General features: G+C 41.3%; 1 protein-coding gene across 6 annotated transcripts in view; it reads right to left on the bottom strand.

Annotated features, from left to right (window-relative positions):
* FANCL (FA complementation group L) overlaps positions 1-19,626 on the bottom strand; it is a 45,723-nt gene that overhangs the window by 8,141 nt on the left and 17,956 nt on the right. For all 6 annotated transcript variants that reach the window (XM_028725140.2, XM_028725138.2, XM_028725139.2 and 3 more), the window contains 3 exons: positions 18,384-18,481; positions 16,753-16,849; positions 8,421-8,489 (listed from right to left, as the gene is read on the bottom strand). In XM_028725140.2, coding sequence (XP_028580973.2) covers positions 8,421-8,489; positions 16,753-16,849; positions 18,384-18,481 — 264 coding nt within the window. The remainder of the gene's footprint in view (positions 1-8,420; positions 8,490-16,752; positions 16,850-18,383; positions 18,482-19,626) is intronic.

Genomic DNA, 19,626 nt, shown 5'->3' with positions numbered 1-19,626 from the left:
AGTAGCGGAGAGAGATGTTTTGTTGCAGCTGGGGCAGATGAAAGTATGCGGTTGCGCAGATGCACAAGCCAGTGGTCATTCCTCATCTAGTCACTACTGTGGATGCATGACCTGACTTGATTGTCTCCAGGTGCTGTGGTTGTCTGCAAGGGATTCCCACAAGGCTTCCATGTTGCCAGCCTTCATGTCCCGTTTGCAGACATCTTTGTAATGCAGAGTTAGTCAGACAACAGGCCTGGTGCCTGAAGCCAGCTCCACAGAAATCATGTCATTGGGGATCCTGCCAGCTTCCATTCTGTGGACCTGATCCAGCCTGTGTAAACGTCGCTGAGAAAGAAGTGTGATTATGCTGGGGATGCGGGCTTGAGAGAGCTCATCTTTGTTTGAGACTCTGTCTTGCAATGTGATGCTCAACATCTCTCACTGCCCATCTCTCACTTCCATAGAGCTCAACATGCAAGCCTGGTAGACCTTCATCTTGGTATTGGTTGTTACCATCACATTCTCCCAGACCCTTTTGAATGCAATGCTAATGACCAATCACCAAATACAGTATTAAAAATGACAAGCAGCACAGAGTAAGTCCCAATAGTACAAGCCAAAGGAAAATACTGCTACCAATTCCCAAACATCCAACAGAATTTAGTTTCTCTTTTCTCACAAAATGATCTAGTGCAACTTAAAAGCCTTTCCAGGAGCAGATGATGTATTCTGCATACAGAATGTCATCTTTGGATTCCACCAACTGATTTATTATTATACCTGCAAATAAAGCTGACTTATACAAAATAAATGGGGGAAAATTTAGTTGCATTTTTTTTAAAAAAAAGAATATGAACAAGCAAGGACCCACAACAAAACGTTGTTAATTATCTCCAGCCCCCCAACAAGAGCGCTCTTTCGAGGGCTCCAGACTGTAGCGCTGTTTGGGACTTACAGACGTTCTTGGAGAGTTTGAAAGAAAAGCACATCCCATTTTTATTTTTCCCCAGCCCTCTATTAGCACAGGGAAGCAAGCATTTTAACTTCGAAATACACATCTGCCTGTCCTTCATCACCATCTCCGAGGTACTGTAAGATGGAGCCTTTTAGGAACCAGAAGGCAAATTTGGAAATTTGAGGGTGTGTCATTGGTGCCCGGGGAAAGGGCATCTGTATCAGCCACCATCACTCAAAAGACAGAAGCTCTTTGCACCTCTGCTCTGTTCAGAACAGAGGGGTGGGGTGTTGGGTTTGGATCTCCAATCCTAGCATCTATTGAAATATAGGCATGCTTAAGGATCATGTTCAGTTTAGGAGTGGCTGAGCCAATGCAAAGAGGAACTGAGCAAAAAAAGCAAACTGCACCATTTCACTTTCAATTTTTTCTTATTTAACACTTATTTGAAATCTTTAAGACAATCCTGTTTCCTGTTAATTTTAGTTTCCTGTTTCCTGTTAATTATGTTGCTTTGAATGTGTACTTTATGTTTGACTTTTTTCAGTGATTTGGGATTGTTTTATTTGATGTTTTAATGTGTTGTAAACTGGTTTGATTCCCCCCCCCTTAAAAGTATAAAGCAGTATAATAATGATTACAATTATAAGGCACCTAATATTTTATAAGCAAGCACTGGAGCAGCTGCTCCTTCACTACACAGTTGATGGGGCCAGGAAGTGCAATCTCCCACTGGCTCCTGGTGACCTCACCGGTGCTAGAAGCCAGAGTATATTCATACCTTAATCTCTTCTGTCCCAAGACAACTAACAGTTAGAGAAGAGTGCTGCTGTCTTACAAGGTGGAGGAAGGCAAAGTGATAGGCAGATGGCCAATACTGGGCTCAGATCATGGTGGTAAAATAAAACTCTGGAAAGATACTTAGTATCTGGCTCTTTCCACACACAGAGAGAGATTCAACAAATACCCATATTTAGAAATTAGCGCTATCCACATGTTACTCACATGCAAAGCACTTTTAGCCCTGTTCCAACACCAGGTTTTCTACCTGAAGCAACTAGATGTTCTGTGCAGTTGTCTGCAGAGAAGTTCAAATGTGTGACCACCTCCTCACACTTTTCTTGTACTCCTGCTGTGCTATATAGCACTAGAAGATTGCCAGCCCCACACCACTGGAAGTGTGAGTAGAAAAAGATGGAGAAAGAGAAAAAGAAAACATTGCAGGACAGTGAAAAGGGGCATTTATTTTGTTTTTAAATCTCATGGCATGCATCCTCCCCAACCCTTAACCCACTTCAGGATACTGTCCTTTTGAAGGGCAGGGAGAGGTGTTTTTCAATAGACTTTCTCGCATTCCTTACCTCAACTACAGACAATCAATAGACTCAAGTCTCCCACGCCTCTTTTTGTCAGGTAGCTTTTGGGGTCTTTTAAAAATTTATTTTCTTTTCATTTACAAACTTATTTACTTCTGCATTCATAGCAAGTACCCGAAGCACACAGTTTGCTTCCAAACTGATCAGGCACTTGACTAATTGAATTCACTATTTAGAGGAAATGATGTAGCAGAGTGTCTAAAGAGTTTGCTCTCTCCCTCTTGCTTCCTCAAGGTTCCCCCCCCCCCCAAAAAAAAAAACTGTTATGGCTTAAGGGATGCAGTTGTTCATCCTGGCAACATTCATCTGCAAGTTTCAAACTGCATCTTGCAACACAAATACACAGATTTTAGATGCTTCAGTGATTTGCAATACGTCTTCTGGATTCCCAATTACAAAACTTAAGAGAAAGTGTTCATGATTAAAACTTAAGAAGAAATTTAAATTCCTTTCAACTAAATAATGGAGGGAAAGACTTGCTAGGCTAGGCAATATCCACTACATTGATTGGAGGATTAAGACAAAAACATGAGAAAAATGCACTGCAGTGAACAGGTTCTGACACAGCAGGGGTATGGATTGGATGACCCGCTAGGTCTCTTCTCCTAGTAATTTATGATTCTTTCAGATTTGCCTGGAAAATGGTTTCCATTTGTCATTTACTCAAGCTGAACCCCCTCTTCAGTACCCCTCCCGATTCTTCCGATATATCCACCAGTGAAAGAAAGAAAAAAAAAGCATCAGATCTGAAATCTTTAAAAAACTCCCCTTGTCAACCATCCAAGCCTTTGTGTGTTTTATTGATTCAATATTCCACAATTCCATTGCAGGCTTAGCAATAGAAGCTAGAAATACACCAGGCTTATTTTGAAGATCCTACATCGCATATTTTACTGGATATGTACTTTAACTAAAAATTCAGAGGAAAAGGGAGGGCTTTAATATAAGGTCCCTTGAATAATATATGCATTTAACTGCATATTTTGGCAAAAACTGAGTAGAGAGCAAATTTATCAGGCTAATTAGAAAAAAAAATAAAGTATGTATCTGAAGTAAGTAGATGTACTCGCACTTGTCATTGGGAAGCTCTTGGTTTATTTGGCACATGAAACAATGGCAGCCGCCTTGCCCTTGGTGCTGATTTCTGACTATTCTAAAATGTCTCCTCTGAGCCAGAATGCACTGGCTGCTACTGATCATGCTGTGAGACACCTGCACTGGCTACTAGGCTTGTCATGACGCACAAAACCCTACCATCTTCAGCTTGACATTGTGCACGTTATAATTATTCATCCAAATGAATATGTCAGAGCAGCAGCAGCAGACCTCTCATCAGAGCACAAGAAAAATACATCAAAACATTATCAACCCAGCAGGAAGACAGGGACCATAAGGAAAATTACCCATTTTTAATACAGATGCCATAAAGCCATGTCTATTATTATATAAAAAAAGAGGTGGGGGGACAACCATCAAGCTTAAAGTCCAAAAGTACTAGAAGATGAAATAGGAAACAGCTGTTAGTGGGGGAAATCAATTATGGTACCTGAAATCTATTTACATTCCCTTTAACAAGAGTGTGCTGGTATTCTAACAGTGACACTTGCACTGTTTGAGTTAAGGGTCTTGTCAATGTTTTCATTAAGGTGACCTACAGATGTAAGAAGTAAATACCTATCAAGAACTAGCACATGCATGCTGAATACCCAAAATATCTAGAACAAGAGGCAACCAGTCTACATATTGTTTTCCATTGCGCACAAAGAGAGAGAAAACAGTTAAGTAACCATCAACCTGGATATTTAGAATCAAGGGGCAACTCCAACTGTTTGTATTTGTGAATAATATTGGACAAGGGAAAAAATCATTTGCAGTTTTCTTATGCAGAAGCAGATTGCATTACCATAAAACCTTGCAGTTTAATGTTTTCAGTACAGTTGTTTGGTTGGCATCCGTCTGTCTTGGGAGACAATGGAAGAGTGTTTCTTTGAGGGTGAAGTCAAACTGTTGAAAGCTTGCCGTGTCTGTAGAGACCAATACAGGAGAGGCATATTTTGTTGCAGCTGGGGCAGACAAAGGTGTACGGTTGTGCTGCTGCAGATGCACCATGACATTTCGTCTCTCTGCACTCCTCCCAGAGGTCGTTCCTCCTCTGGATGCATGGTCCGACTGTCTTTCTCCAGGCCTTGTGGTTGTCTGCAAGGTATTCCCACACAACCGGGCTGATCTTGCTAGCCTTCATGTCATATTTGCAGACATCTTTGTAAAACAGAGTTGATCTGCCAACAGACCTAAAGCCAGCTCCCCGTAGAGCATGTCCTTGGGGATCTTGCCATCTTCCATTCTGTGGACATGACAAAGCCAGTGCAGACATCACTGAGACGGAGTGCAAACATGCTGGGAATGTGGGCTTGGGAGAGCACATTTTTGTTGGAGACTCTGTCCTACATTGCGGTGCCCAAATCTTCCTGACACAGCATATGTCAAAGGCGCTGAGGCAATCAATGCAACACTTTACAAATCTGATATTCCAAAATACAGTGGTGCCTCGCAAGACAAAAATAATCCGTTCCGCGAGTCTCTTCGTCTAGTGGTTTTTTCGTCTTGCGAAGCAACCCTATTAGCGGCTTAGCGGATTAGCGCTATTAGCGGTTTAGCGGCTATTAAAGGCTTAGCGGCTAAAAGGCTATTAGCGGCTTAGCGGCTTAGAAAAAGGGGGGGGAGCGAAAAAAATCGCAAAACTCGCAAGACATTTTCGTCTTGCGAAGCAAGCCCATAGGGAAATTCGTCTTGCGAAGCAACTCAAAAACGGAAAACCCTTTCGTCTAGCGGGTTTTTCGTCTTGCGAGGCATTCGTCTTGCGGGGCACCACTGTAGAATTGTAAGCATAACGGGACTTATCTCTTGAGTCTTAATGTCGTGGCTGATGGTTTCAAAAGACTTCTCTCTCTTTGTGAGTAATGAAAAACAATATGTAGACTGGTTGTCTGACTGCACAGCTCACACGTGAGACAGAAATATCAGCAGGTCGGGAAAGCACCAAGATTTGTAAAATTACAAAAATGAAAAAAACAAAACAAAAACAAAACCCTGTCTTAGTGAGGACAGAGCATGTTCAGTAGCCACAGAATACTGACTTTTGGGAAGAAGAAAAATATGGAAAGAGAAGGAGGGATGCAATGGAGTATCATGGATGTGAGAAGGGCTCATTGTCTAAAACACTGAACAATACAGATGCCTCAAATTATGAAAGAGTTGCACACCCTTGATAAGATAACCTATGGTGCCCATAATGCCATCTGGGGAATTTGCAGGATACTGAATATGGATGCTTTTTTCAGGCCTTTTGTAATACTTCTCCAAATTGGTGCACCCTGAACTTTCACAAACCACACAGCCATGCATGACAGAGTTTATGCTGCTCTGTAAAGCACCATGTTCTCTGACAGCACTACATTTAAAAAAATAAGCAAAATAATGTTTTCAATGTGAGAAACCTTTAGTATTTTGCATTCTTACCAGAGGGGGGCATCCCATGAACAGGACAAACTATTAATTCTATACAAATAATATATGGTACTCAAGTTTCTATATTTAACAGGAATGAAATGATTCCTAGTAACGATATTTTTTACTGGGTTAAGAGTGTAGTATTTACAGCCATCATAAATACCAGCTCCCCATATAAAGAATTATATTGAATTCAAATTCAAAGATTTTCAGCACCTTTAGACATCAAAATATTTGTGAATTCACATTAGACTGCTGCTCATGGGATAACATTTTAGTATCAGGCAGTGTGTTGCACTTGCACCTAAGAAAGAAAAAGGGTGGATTTCTCAGAGAGGCTGGCAAGCCACCACGACAGAAATGGAAAAGTATGGAAATGACAATTATTTGATTTGTCTTTTAGTCTGAATTCACAAAAGCTATGCAGTCCTAAGCCCAAGGTGATTTCTGTATGTTGTATGTCTAATGCATTATGATGGTCATTTCACTATTAGAAACATCAAACTGCCTTATACTGAGTCTACTATTTAGCTCCATATTGTCTACACTGGCTGGCAACAGCTCTCTAGGATTTCAGACAGGAGTCTTCCCCAGTCCCACCTGGAGATGCCAGAGACTGCACCTGGGACTTTTTGCATTCAAATCACACACTCATCTACTGAGCTATGTCTTTCTCTTATTTAGCTTTCCCGTATCATATCTTATTTGTGACTACTTTTGTATTGTGTTTTTTCATGCTGTAAGCTGCCTTGTGAATGGGTTGAACTGTGGAAAGGTGGGATGCATATAAAATTATGTCTGAATATATGTATGTATGTTGGCTGGAGCTTCTTATCCCCATTTTCCAGGCTCCTTATCCCCGATCTAGACAAAGGACCCCTCACTGCTCCATCCTAAGATTACCCTCTGCATCCTATGGTGGGAAACTTGTATCATCATATCTACACTCATTCAGCATGTCTTGTAATGCTTTTCTTCTGCTGGATACAGCCCATTTTCCCTTTGTTTCATATAACCCTTCCCCTTAGGTAACTGACTTAAGTGCTTGTTCTCAAGATATGCTCTTCAATCTGCCTGGAAATGCAATGTTTTCAAAACTTCATCTCCAGGACCGGTTGCTTCAACCCCAGCTAGTCACCCTACCCGCCCCTCTCTCTCCCCCCCCCCCCTTGAGCCTTTGACTATTCTCCATGCTCCATGTTGGTTTTTCCTGGGTTACTCAGGGATCTTACAGGAATATGACCCTTCATGTTTTATTTCCTGGTGATTTTTTGACCTTTCCTCATTTTTGAGGAGTTCTAATTTCTAAAGAACCTGGTTGCCTGCCTGGAACCACACAGTTTGGGGCTCAAGCGTGACCTGTGAAGGGTTGCATGCCTTTGGTCCCCTCAACATAGTAATTTCTCTGTACGAAACAGTCTGCTTTTCAATTTTTACAACCTGTAAGTAGTGCCCGAGGAGGGTGCTTAGCCACTACGGAAGCCTCAGTATCCAGTCTGATCCCTCAACCTTTGAGTCACCATGAGTCTCAAGGAAATTGCTCATTCTCCTCCTCTTGTTGGAGAAGGTAATTACTAGCATTTCAACTCTTCGTATTCTTTGCGTCACCTCCATTTCCCTGATATTGCAGTCTTTTGTTCCCCCACGTGTCCCAAATGGCATAGGACAGCAGTGCGGGGGGGGGGGGAGTGTATATCAGAGTTGTGATGTGAATAGTTTAAACAGTATATTCAGTTAAAGAATGGCTGTCTGTTGCACAGAATTTTTCTCATTGTCTTTCATTGTTTGCTTTGCATATTATATATTGTTTAGTTGGAAGTCACCCAGGGAACATTTATTGATAGGAAGCTATTTAAATTAAAATAATAGCAATAATAATATTCATTGTCTACAGACTGACATGCAAGGAACTTGGGCCAGCCAATGGAATTTGAAGACTTTTCTTTGGGCAGCTGAGCTTCATTACATATCAAATGTTGCATTTGAAACAGCTCTGACTTCCCAGTGGATGGATGGTGGTTAACGGATAGAGGTTGAGTCCCAAGTAGACAGAAGGTACCCCATTCTGGACAGAAACAGTATGGGGGGACTCCCGGGTCCAGAATGAGGTAACTGTGCCACTAAAGGGCCAGGTGCACAGCTCTGTATTGGGAAGCTTTTAATGTTTGATGTTTTGGTGTTTTCCTTTATGCTTCATTGGAAGCTGCCCAGAGTGGCTGGGGCAACCCAGTCAGATGGTTGGGGTATAATAATAATAATAATAATAATAATAATAATAATAATAATAATAATAATAGTTGTTGTTGTTGTTGTTGTTATGAAGTGCAGAAAAATTGACCACTGACTCTTTGGATTTTGTCCTATTAATACTAAATACAAAATTAAGTTTATTTATTTATGTAACAGGATTTATATACTGCTTAATCACACATAACCTCCAAGTTGATTACACAGAATATAAAATGTTCATTATGTTATTTTTTTCACATAAATGGAATAAAAGGAAGAGAGCTCAAGTTTATGTTAGACAAGGTACCTGCAGAAGGCTAAGCAGGTAAGTTTGTTAACAACCGGAGAAAAGAAGGAAGGCTGCTTACCTCTGGAATCCAGGAGATAGAGAACTGAACTGGTAAGTCCACAAGGCAATCTGGTGGTTCTGTGGGATACTGAGACAGAAGTGTGGAAGTTCAACATTTTTACACCTTATGAGTGATTTTTATATATATATTTTTTGCAATGTAAGCATACACTTAGCTGAGGTTAGTTTAAATAAATCCAAAGGTAAAGACGAAGTTAAACAGGGCTAGCCCATCCATGAGACAGAGTGAGGCAGCCACCTCAGGCAGCAGAATCCAAGAGGCTCCACACAGGTGTGCTCCCCCTGCTGGAGAAGCAGCTGCAGTGGCTTCCAGTGAAATATCACAGGATTATTGCAAGATTTCACCAGAATCTGGAAACCGAAGCTGCATAACCCCAATGAACAAGGCTTCAGCAGGGGCATCGCAGACATGGGTGACCCCTGAGAGTAAATAAAATTTGAATAAATCAGGTATTCTGGGGTTTGAAAGCAGACCTCTTTGGGAAGCACATAATATTAACAGGAAAAAACCTTTCTGCCTTATGTGCATCCTATATATGTTACACAATCTCTTTCTATATATGCAAAGACAAAGTAGGGCATTTTCTTGTCACAAAAATCTCCTGGCCACCTGTCACAAGTTGAGCCCCAAGATGAGTTTTAAACTTAATAAACCTAACAACACTGCCATATGCATAACTAAAGTTTTCTGGAACCTATGGGAAGAAAACAAGAGGTGACTGATCCAGCATAACAGAAGTTAATGCTCCAATTTCCACTGATTCCAGCGCTCACACAAACTGTACATACATACATATTTATATAATGCAAGTCCTACTGATATAAGATGGACTTGTACATGCAACTGAACGCAATGTAGAAAACCAAGTTTGGCTGAAACTGAAAGAGAAGCACTGATGAAAAGACCACTACCTTTCCCCTAATCCACCTTCATAAAACTCTTGATTAAAAGGCAGAACACGAACATTTGAGGTGTTAAGAGGAAGTGAGGTTAAATATAAATACAACTTAAACCTTCCCAAATGAATCCACCCAACATTAATCCTGGATACTTGCCACCTACTACTCTGAATGTATTATCCTTCTACTTTGTTTTCTAATACTATGGTCCCTGCTAAACTTAATTCAGTAGTAGACCACATCCAATTGGCTTTTATGGTAATGAAGTTTAGCTTCTCTATAACTTTATATCCGCTTCTGGTAATCTCTCACTGATTCCCACACCTGCTCCTCACCTATGCTACACTTACATTTATTTTTATTTCTCTGGCTACTTGGTATTCAAATTTACACTTATATTTTATTACGCCTACCATGGTTCATGTCCCCTGCTGTACTTTCCATTTTTAAAGGAAACTTTTATGGCTTGCAAAAGCTCTTATGCTTTGTCAGTTTATCATGCTCTTTTCAGTCAGTTACACTAATGACTTTTGAACAAGTCACAAAATGAAGAGGGAGTGGTTAGGGAAATGCAGCTGGAGAAGGGAAGGCATGCACGATTTTCTTCTGCCACACACCTTATCTGTAGGACAGTAGGTGTTGGGTTAAGTCGTCCCACTTCCTGACAAATGATTGACCATAGAGGACAGTTTGGGTTGAGATGTGCAGACTATTAGCTTTTCAGCCTTTACTGCATTAGAGAGAAAATATATCAGGATAGAATAGAAAAGAGTCAGTGTGAAAATTAGTCTAGACTCTTGTACCAGTTAGGTATACGTTTCTCAAAACATCATACAATGGAAGGGAAAAAGGAATAACAGTAAGTATGTGATTCTAGGCATGTTTACTGAGATGATCAGTGAGATTTACACCCTGTGGTTAGGATTGCAGTTGTGCAAGAGACAAGTGCTCCTTACTGTATGCTTAAGTACTCCAGATTTTCTAAACATCATATGCCTGCAATTTTGATACATTTATGGAAGACCTAAATCGTTTAAAATGTGTTTTATACCTACTAACACACACAACCCCATGCTCAAGCACATCTGCATTTATTCTCAGCCTTTTAAAGACAAAATACAATGAATTGCCCAAGAAACTAACACAATCATTCTTCTGAGTTTAAAGAACCCAATGTCAGTTAACATTCTGCTTTCCTTTTACAGGATTGACTACACCACTCTCACTTATCAAGAAAGGTGTGGGCTTGCCCTATGCTTTTAAGAATATGAGTTCTATTTATGTTTTTAACTTATTGCCATAATAATGGACTCAGAAAACGAAACCAAGTCACAATAACGTGGATCTGAATTGGGGGCGGGGGAAGAGTTCACTGTAGTCTTCAATAAAACCTGGATTGTTACATATAGTAACATATTATTTTGTACTAGATATTAAAAAATCATGGACATTTTCAACAAATATTACTAGTCAATAGTCCTTTTTCAAGGCATTCATATAGTGTCTATTAAAATAATGCAGTGCCTACAACCAGCGCTTGAATTAGAGGAGGAAAAGGGTCCACAAGCCCTCCACCCTGACTTCCATACTTGGTAGCAAATTGTGTAGCCAAATCATGTAGCCTCCTACAAACAGAGTTTAAGCAGAGCCCCCAGTCCCAACAATTCAAACATGTCAATACTTCTTTGCTGAATTGCTACCCAGAATAATAAACCCAATACAGTTGCATCAATAGCAATTTTCTAACTTTGGTAAGGTGACAGGGAGTTACCTATAGGCTACTTCTTTCTCCAGATCCCAGCCCTCCTTTTTATGGTCTAGTTTCCACTGAGGAGCTAATCCATTTTTCTGAGTTATACCACTTCAGAGTCCACACAATCAATTAAATGTTAGGGAGAAGGGTTCCATCTTCTCTTCCATGTGCAGGAAATGTTATCGTGTGGAGGAACATTCAATCACTTCACCGCTCTCATATGATCTGGTGCTGTGCAACCCAGATACAGGATTATCATTCCACAGAGATTTAGGCCTTTGGTTAGCATTTGCTAACATAAACTAGAGAATGGGGTGAACATAAATACATAAATGGAGCTCTTACTGGATTAGACCGATGGTCCATCTAATCCTACAATCTACTTCCAATGGTGCTCAACAAGAGGATTCCAGGAAGCACACAAACGGGACAGGAGGCCAGGAGGTGTTTCCTACTATTGCTCCCAGTAGCTGATATTCAGCGATATACTACCTCTGAACAGAGAGGTTTCACCTAGCCATCATGACTAATAGCTACTGATAATCTTATCCTTCATTAATATGTTCAATCCCCACTTAGAGCTATCTAAGCCAATGTCCATCATTACATCTTGCGGGAGCAAATTCTATAAATTAATTATGTGTTATGAGAAGAAGTGCTTTCTTGATTTTTCTGTCTATCCATATCATTGTATATATAAACAGACTTCTAGTACTATAGAAAAGAAAGGGGAGAAAATTCTATCCATATTCTTTCCACCATGCATATTTTATAAACCTCCTTCAAGAATGGAAGAGAGTAGAATTCACAGAGACAGGAACAGGAAGGAGAGAGAAAATAAGCCTGTAGTACTCTCCCCATCATGATTAGATTGGTAGTATCACATCTACTATAGGGATGCGGGTGGCGCTGTGGGTTAAAGCCTCAGCGCCTAGGACTTGCCGATCGTCAGGTCGGCGGTTCGAATCCCCGCGGCGGGGTGCACTCCCGTCGTTCGGTCCCAGCGCCTGCCAACCTAGCAGTTCGAAAGCACCCCCAGGTGCAAGTAGATAAATAGGGACCGCTTACTAGCGGGAAGGTAAACGGTGTTTCCGTGTGCGGCTCCGGCTCGCCAGATGCAGCTTGTCACGCTGGCCACGTGACCCGGAAGTGTCTGCGGACAGCGCTGGCTCCCGGCCTATAGAGAGAGATGAGCGCACAACCCTAGAGTCTGGCAAGACTGGCCCGTACGGGCAGGGGTACCTCTACCTCTACCTCTATCACATCTACACCAAGAAAGGAAGGACACAACCTTCTAACACCTATTAAGAAAAAGCATTGTATGTAGGAATACTAGAACAACTTTTCAAAAATGCAGAACCCCTGCATAGCTTTTAAAATACTATCAGGCAAGATCCAGCCAAAACTGAGCACTTTTCAGTACCATAAGTCCTATTGATTGCAATGGCAGAATTTAATATATACTTTGAAAAAAATGGGATTTAAATAAATTTAGTTTTGGTGGACTATGCCCAAACATTTTCTGCTTGACATTCTTTAAATAAAAAATAACATGAATGAGCATCATTGCATAGTGTATTTATTACATATATTACCAGAAATCAAATCCCTGTGTCACCAAGCACACGTTTTATATATTAATTTTCTCCCTTGGCAAGTTTAAATGCCAGACACATTTTTAAAAAGGACAAACACAATTGATCCTTTCATCACTATAATCTTGTGAAACAGAGTTGATTGATGACCACTAGGTACAACTGGCAACTTGCATAATCTGGTCACTGCACAGTAAAACTAAAATAGTTACTTCCTTTTCCAACAACATACTCACTTTAGATAAAACAAAGCTATGAAGAATTAGTGCAAAATAAATTGAATTTGCAACACTCTTGGCTTCTGCAAGAATCTGACTTAATGGGACCGCTATTTTTTGCAAGGAACATTTTAACTGATGCAGTGAAGGCTTTAGAATTTCACCCTGTAAGCTCTCATTAAACTTAAAGAAATCAGAATTTTGATTTAAAGATTTAAAGTGAGAGTTGTAAAATGAATTAAAAGAGACTGGGCTCAGAGTACTGGAGTCACCAGATTAAACTGAAGGTGCAACAGGTCTAACTCCACCAGACCCAGATGACAATCCTACCGTTGCCCTGAACCTACCAACATCTATTTACAGGATCATATTCTCTCACATAAGCCTGCTCAATTATTAAGGTAAAAATCAGAGGCCCTTCTCCAAATCCTCCCACTGTCTAAACATGAGGTGGTGACTGGAGAAATGGCCTTTTAAGTACTGGCACCACACATGTGGAATGCCATCCCTGGAGGGGTTTACTTTTACTAATTTGAGGTGAGTGTAATCATGTGACCTAACCTACATATTAGTGTTCACATATATGGGAGGAACACAAATAGCGTCTCCTTAAGAGTATACAATTTGTTACAAAAGGGAAATACTGACATACAGGTTGCTGCAGAAATAAGAAGTCAATTATGCAGGTGATATTTAAATTGAACCAGAAACTTTGAGATTAAAGTTAAAAGTTGGTAGAGGTAGAAGAGCCCTAGTGCCCTCCTAGAGGATAACTTGATTGAGTCACAGAAAATAACAGATATTTGCATTTTAAAGAAGTCTCATGCTACTAAGCATAGCTGGTGAAGAGTCCCTTCTAGTGCAGACAACAGGCATTGTCTCTCTTGTCTTTTCTAACAAAATAAATTTAAAAATAAGATGAATAGTGTATATGCTGATAAAGGACCACAAGTTCAACCTTGCCATTGTTGTCTCAAGCATCTTCTTGATATGCCTTCTATGGACAACATGGAGATTTGTTACGGCATACATAGTACAACAAACAGTAAGGCTGAGCTCTTCAGTAATAGCAAGCAAATACATTCATTTACCCAGTCTTTTCAGCATGCAAGCAAGTTTTAATCTGATTATGTTTACTGGCTGCTGCTGTTTTTTTACCTGTGTGTGTGTGTTTTAAAAAAATATTCTGCCATTGTTAATTTATATTCTTTTATCTGATATTGTTATGACTGTTGCAAACCACTGCGGGAGTTTTGTTAACTAAAGAATAGCACAGAAATGTTTTAAATGAAAAGCAAACAAATAACCACATGCCAGAGCCAGCTACAGAAGAGCGCTTCGTAGGAGTCATTTAGACCTCTCTCTTTCCAAACCATCTTACAGGGGGGTGGGGGGAATCTGTAACCTATACTCCACACACATGCCAGGGAGCCACAATTGTGGCCAAATAATCCATATGCTGGGTAAAAGCCTCAGCGCCTAGGGCTTGCCGATCGAAAGGTTGGCGGTTCGAATCCCTGCGGCGGGGTGCGCTCCTGTCATTCGGTCCCAGCGCCTGCCAACCTAGCAGTTCGAAAGCACCCTCGGGTGCAAGTAGATAAATAGGGACCGCTTACAAGCGGGAAGGTAAACGGTGTTTCCGTATGCGGCTCTGGCTCGCCAGAGCAGCGATGTCATGCTGGCCATGTGACCCGGAAGTGTCTCCGGACAGCGCTGGCCCCCGGCCTCTTGAGTGAGATGGGCGCACAACCCTAGAGTCTGGCAAGACTGGCCCATACGGGCAGGGGTACCTTTACCTTTACCTTTAATCCATATGCAGGCTGATCGCCGAAGAATTGATGCTTTTGAATTATGGTGCTGGAGGAGACTCTTGAGAGTCCCATGGACTGCAAGAAAATCAAACGTATCCATTCTTAAGGAAATCAGCCCTGAGTGCTCACTGGAAGGACAGATCCTGAAGCTGAGACTCCAATACTTTGGCCACCTCATCAGAAGAGAAGACCCCCTGGAAAAGACCCTGATGTTGGGAAAGATGGAGGGCACAAGGAGAAGGGGACGACAGAGGACGAGATGGTTGGACGATGTTCTCGAAGCTACAAACATGAATCTGACCAAACTGCGAGAGGCAGTGGAAGACAGGAATGCCTGGCGTGCTCTGGTCCATGGGGTCACGAAGAGTTGGACACAACTAAACGACTAAACAACAACAATCCATATGCAGGGAGTTGTTTCTTGTTCAAGGGAAGGCCACTTCTAGGTAGATAAAACTCAACTAGGAAAACATTCAGCTAATACAAAGCCCATTATCCTTAGAGAGCTTCAAAACTGACCAATGATGAAGTGAAATGGATACATTTAAAGCCCACACCAAGCCAAAAGGATATTAAATAGTTTCTACTGGCAAAATCACTGATGTAGAATTTTTACTTTGGATAGTTACTTTCTATCAGAAACTTCTACAGGTTGCAATTACAGTGGTACCTCGGGTTACATACGCTTCAGGTTACATATGCTTCAGGTTACAGACTCTGCTAACCCAGAAATAGTACCTCAGGTTAAGAACTTGGCTTCAGGATGAGAACAGAAATCATGCTCTGGCGGCACAGTGGCAGCAGGAGGCCCCATTAGCTAAAGTGGTGCTTCAGGTTAAGAACAGTTTCAGGTTAAGTACAGACCTCCGGAACGAATTAAGTACTTAACCCGAGGTACCACTGTACATCACAAAGCTACCTGTCTTTAATTGACCATTCTAAAATTAGCTAAAACATACCGTATTTTTCGCTCTATAACACACACCTGACCATAACACGCACGTAGTTTTTAGAGGAGGAAAACAAGGAAAAAAAATATTCTAAATGAAACAGTGGATGTATGATTTTTGTGGTTCATGCTGTGGCCACAGACATGTGATCTGACGGTGAGTTTGGAGTAGCCCAATGCAAAAATCCTGAGGATCCATGTGGATCCATGCTTTGTAACCACGTTTTTGCACCATTGCGGCCCCATGAAACAGTGGGTGGGTGGGTGTTTTTTGGTGCAGGCTGTAGCCATGGACATGCAATGTGATCTAATGGTGAATTTGGGGTGACCTAGTGCAAAAATCCTGAGGATTCATGTGGATCTGTGCTTTGTAACCACGTTTTAAGTGGGGAGGGAAGGAAAAGCACTCAAGGGACAAGGAGCATGTGTGGGGTGTGTGGAGAAGGATGCTGCTAGTAATGCAGGAGAGGGATTTATGGGGAGAAGGAACACACGTGGGGTGTGTGGAGAAGGATGCTGCTAATAACGCAGGCAAGGGGTTTAAGGGGAGAAGGAACACATGTGGGGTGTGTGGAGGAGGATGCTGCTAATGATGCAGAAGAGGGGTATAAGGGGAGAAGGCTCCTCTCCTCTCCTGCTTTGCTCCTTTAAAACAAGCAGGCTCTGCTTCTCTCCCTCCTCCCCGGCTTGGCTCGCTGAAAAACTTTGCTGCTATTTAGCGAGCTGAGTGGGGAGGAGAGAGGGACAGAGAACACGGTTGCTTTAAAGGAGCCAACTGGACAGGAGCCGCTTACACCTGTGTAAGCAGCTCCTCTCCCACTTGGCTGCTTCAAAGCGAGCGACAGAGGAGGGAAGGAAGGGGAACCATGCATCCTCTGCTCACGACTGCAGCAGATCCCCCCGCCATCCGTAGGCATTCGCTCCATAACACGCACAGACATTTCCCCTTACTTTCTAGGAAGAAAAAAGTGTGTGTTATGGAGCGAAAAATACGGTATATCAATTTTAATATTACTCAACAGATCAACTACTAAAAATATATCTGAGGCACAAGTCATAGAAATGTACTTTCCCATTCCCAAAACCATAAAAACATTCATTCACCTTTGGATTTAATTTCAATGTTATTAGATGTTCCCGGCCACAGGAATCTTCTGCTTTTAACCTGATGGTACTAAAACCAGGATCTACAAAAACAACCCTGGAAGAAGAACAGAAACAAGTTCTGGTGTAATTTCATTTATGCCTTACCCCTATTAGTCTGTTACAAATATATTAATCAGAAATAATCTGTATGACAGCCATTTCTGCTGTTGCAGATTTATCACTGAAATACACCAGCCAGCTGCTTAATGCAGTCATATATCTCTGAGTTATTTACATTGTGTGTCAGGGCTCACGCTGTGGTCAGTGAGCACTATGTTTCAGTTTTCCATCACTGGAACCTTTGGCACACACAGCATGTTCTTGTCAGCCTCCACTTATCTACACATTAAACTTCCTGTCAACTATTTGATCCATTTTTGCAGTTTCTTAAAGTAGAAGACTTTTGTGCTTGGATTTCCTTCTTCAATGAACTTTTTCATTATAATTATTATTATTATTTAATATATGTTATATTTGTTAATCATTTTTTACAAAATGTCTCAGACTTACAAAATATTACAATAAAGTTATTCAATATTTAAAATACAAAACACATAATAAAACATAATATAAGTGCTCATCCATCACCTAGCAGTCAGGCCACGATCGATGTTACATGCTCGGACTGTCCTGTTCTGGTCAACAAATTATAAATACAGGTACAGTAGGAAATTCAGCACAGCAATTTATATACGATTAGTAATCTTTGTTAAAGCATTATCTTGCATTGTGGCAAGAAGACCACTTTTAGATTACCGTATTTTTTGCACCATAACACTCACTTTTTTCCTCCTAGAAAGTAAGGGGAAATGTCTGTGCGTGTTATGGAGCGAATGCCTGCGGGTGGCAGGGGGGATCTGCTGCAGTCGTGAGCAGAGGATCCATGGTTCCCCTTCTTCAAAAACCTCAAAAAAGGCTACCACACCGCGTGCTATGAGTTGCTCCTCGAAGTCAAGTCGCAACTGTATTAACGGTGTTAAGAAAAAGGAAACAAACTTGCAAGACGTTTCCGTCTTGCGAAGCAAGCCCATAGGGAAAATCGTCTTGCGAAGCAGCTCAAAAAACAAAAAACCCTTTCGTCTTGCGAGGCATTCGTCTTGCGAGGTACCACTGTACTCCTGTGTAACTAGGATAGCGTTTTGCATCTGTTATTCTGGAAGACCCCCTTCCTCTTTCTACCCTATAATAATCAGGGAAGAGCGAAAGTAAGAGTAAAGCTCTGACTTTTTCAATTTGTCCTTTCTTCTTCTTCTTTTCTTTGTTTTCTTTTTAAGGAAACCAGCAAAAAAAAGAATGGAGTCAAAGACCAGTTACCCTAACTGCCCTGAGGGGAATCCCAATTACATACTACATAAACTCTGTGGAAGAGACTTTCAATTGGAAACAAGATTTGACCTGTAGGTTCTTCTTAAGACCTTTTAAAAAATCTATGTTAAGAACTTAATTAAAGGCTAGTTATAATAACAAAAGCTATTTAAACACTTATAATAACCCATTTGTGAAACCTGAAAATACTATTTCTTCAGGAACAAGCATGTTAAATTTACTAAACAGTTTATTCAAGATCACAATTATTAAACATGGCATACTTATTCCATCCCAAAGTTTCTATATCTCCGATGACACCAGAGTAATAGTATGGAGATGGAGGCGCATGAACTTCTTGTGTGTTTCTCAAAGCAACTTCCTGTTGAAACAGATAGCATCTTATACGTTTTTCAAGTGTTAAACAACTTAGAAATATATATATACTGATTGTATACATTCAGATGAATCCCAATCCAGCTAAGGTTAGTCATGGCTAACAATGCAAATCTATATGTCTATTCATAAGACACTCATAATTAAAATGAGTTTCCTTGTTTTCAGCAAGGCTTAGGGATGCAATCTTATGCACATTTACTCAGAAGTTTCGGTGTATTCGATGGAACTTACACTGAGGTAAGTGTGTGAAGGCTATGGACACTTATTTGCTAGAGTCTGATCCTCTACACCTCAAGCCTTGCTGGCAGGGCCTTGTCAGCACCACAGAACTCGTCCCTTCCTGCTTCTCCAGTGCTCAGCTCATGGCTTAGCCTGGTTGCTCAGGTATGCTAGGAGTGGATTCCAAGCACTTCACGGAGGAGAGAGCCGTAGTAGTAGCTGACACCACAACTCCCACAGGGCTCGCTCCAGGAGCACTGAGGAACAGCCTCTGCTTGAACAGCCTCTCCAGAATAAAACTATTTCTCCCCATTAGCCTCCCCTCCCCCCCCAATAACTCTTGTACTCTTTGCACCTGGAGTCTAGGAACCCCGTTTCTTTCTTCTCACCCAAATTTTGTTACTACCCAATTTGCTCTCTTTTGCTCATTCTTTGTGCCTTCTGTTTCCACAAAACATGTGGTTGGGACCAGGACACAGATTTTGTCTTCTGAAGTTTACAAATTATTCCCTATACAGTGGTACCTTGGTTCTCAAACTTAATCCATTCTGGGACTCCGTTCGACTCCCGAAACCGTTTGAAAACCAAGGCGTGGCTTCTGATTGGCTGCAGGAGCTTCCTGCACTCAATCGGAAGCCACAGAAGCTGAGTCGGACATTTGGCTTCCGAAAAACGTTCGCAAACCGGAACAATTACTTCTGGGTTTGCGGCGTTCGGGAGCCGATTTGTTCAACAACTAAGCCGTTTGGGAACCAAGGTACCACTGCACATAAAAATGGCCAGATTCAAAGCATTCAAGGGGTGAAAACAGAGATGGGAACTAAGGAAAGAAAAGCATGGGAGGAGTTGGAGAATGACAATCTTCTCTGTCTCATTCCTTAATCAAAGGAAAAGGGAAGAACCAAGATA

Source organism: Podarcis muralis, chromosome 3 (assembly GCF_964188315.1).
Source record: "Podarcis muralis chromosome 3, rPodMur119.hap1.1, whole genome shotgun sequence".
In the NCBI taxonomy this organism is placed as follows: domain Eukaryota; kingdom Metazoa; phylum Chordata; class Lepidosauria; order Squamata; family Lacertidae; genus Podarcis; species Podarcis muralis.
Note: the sequence above shows the minus strand (reverse complement) of the source record. Positions and strands in the feature narration are given on the sequence as shown.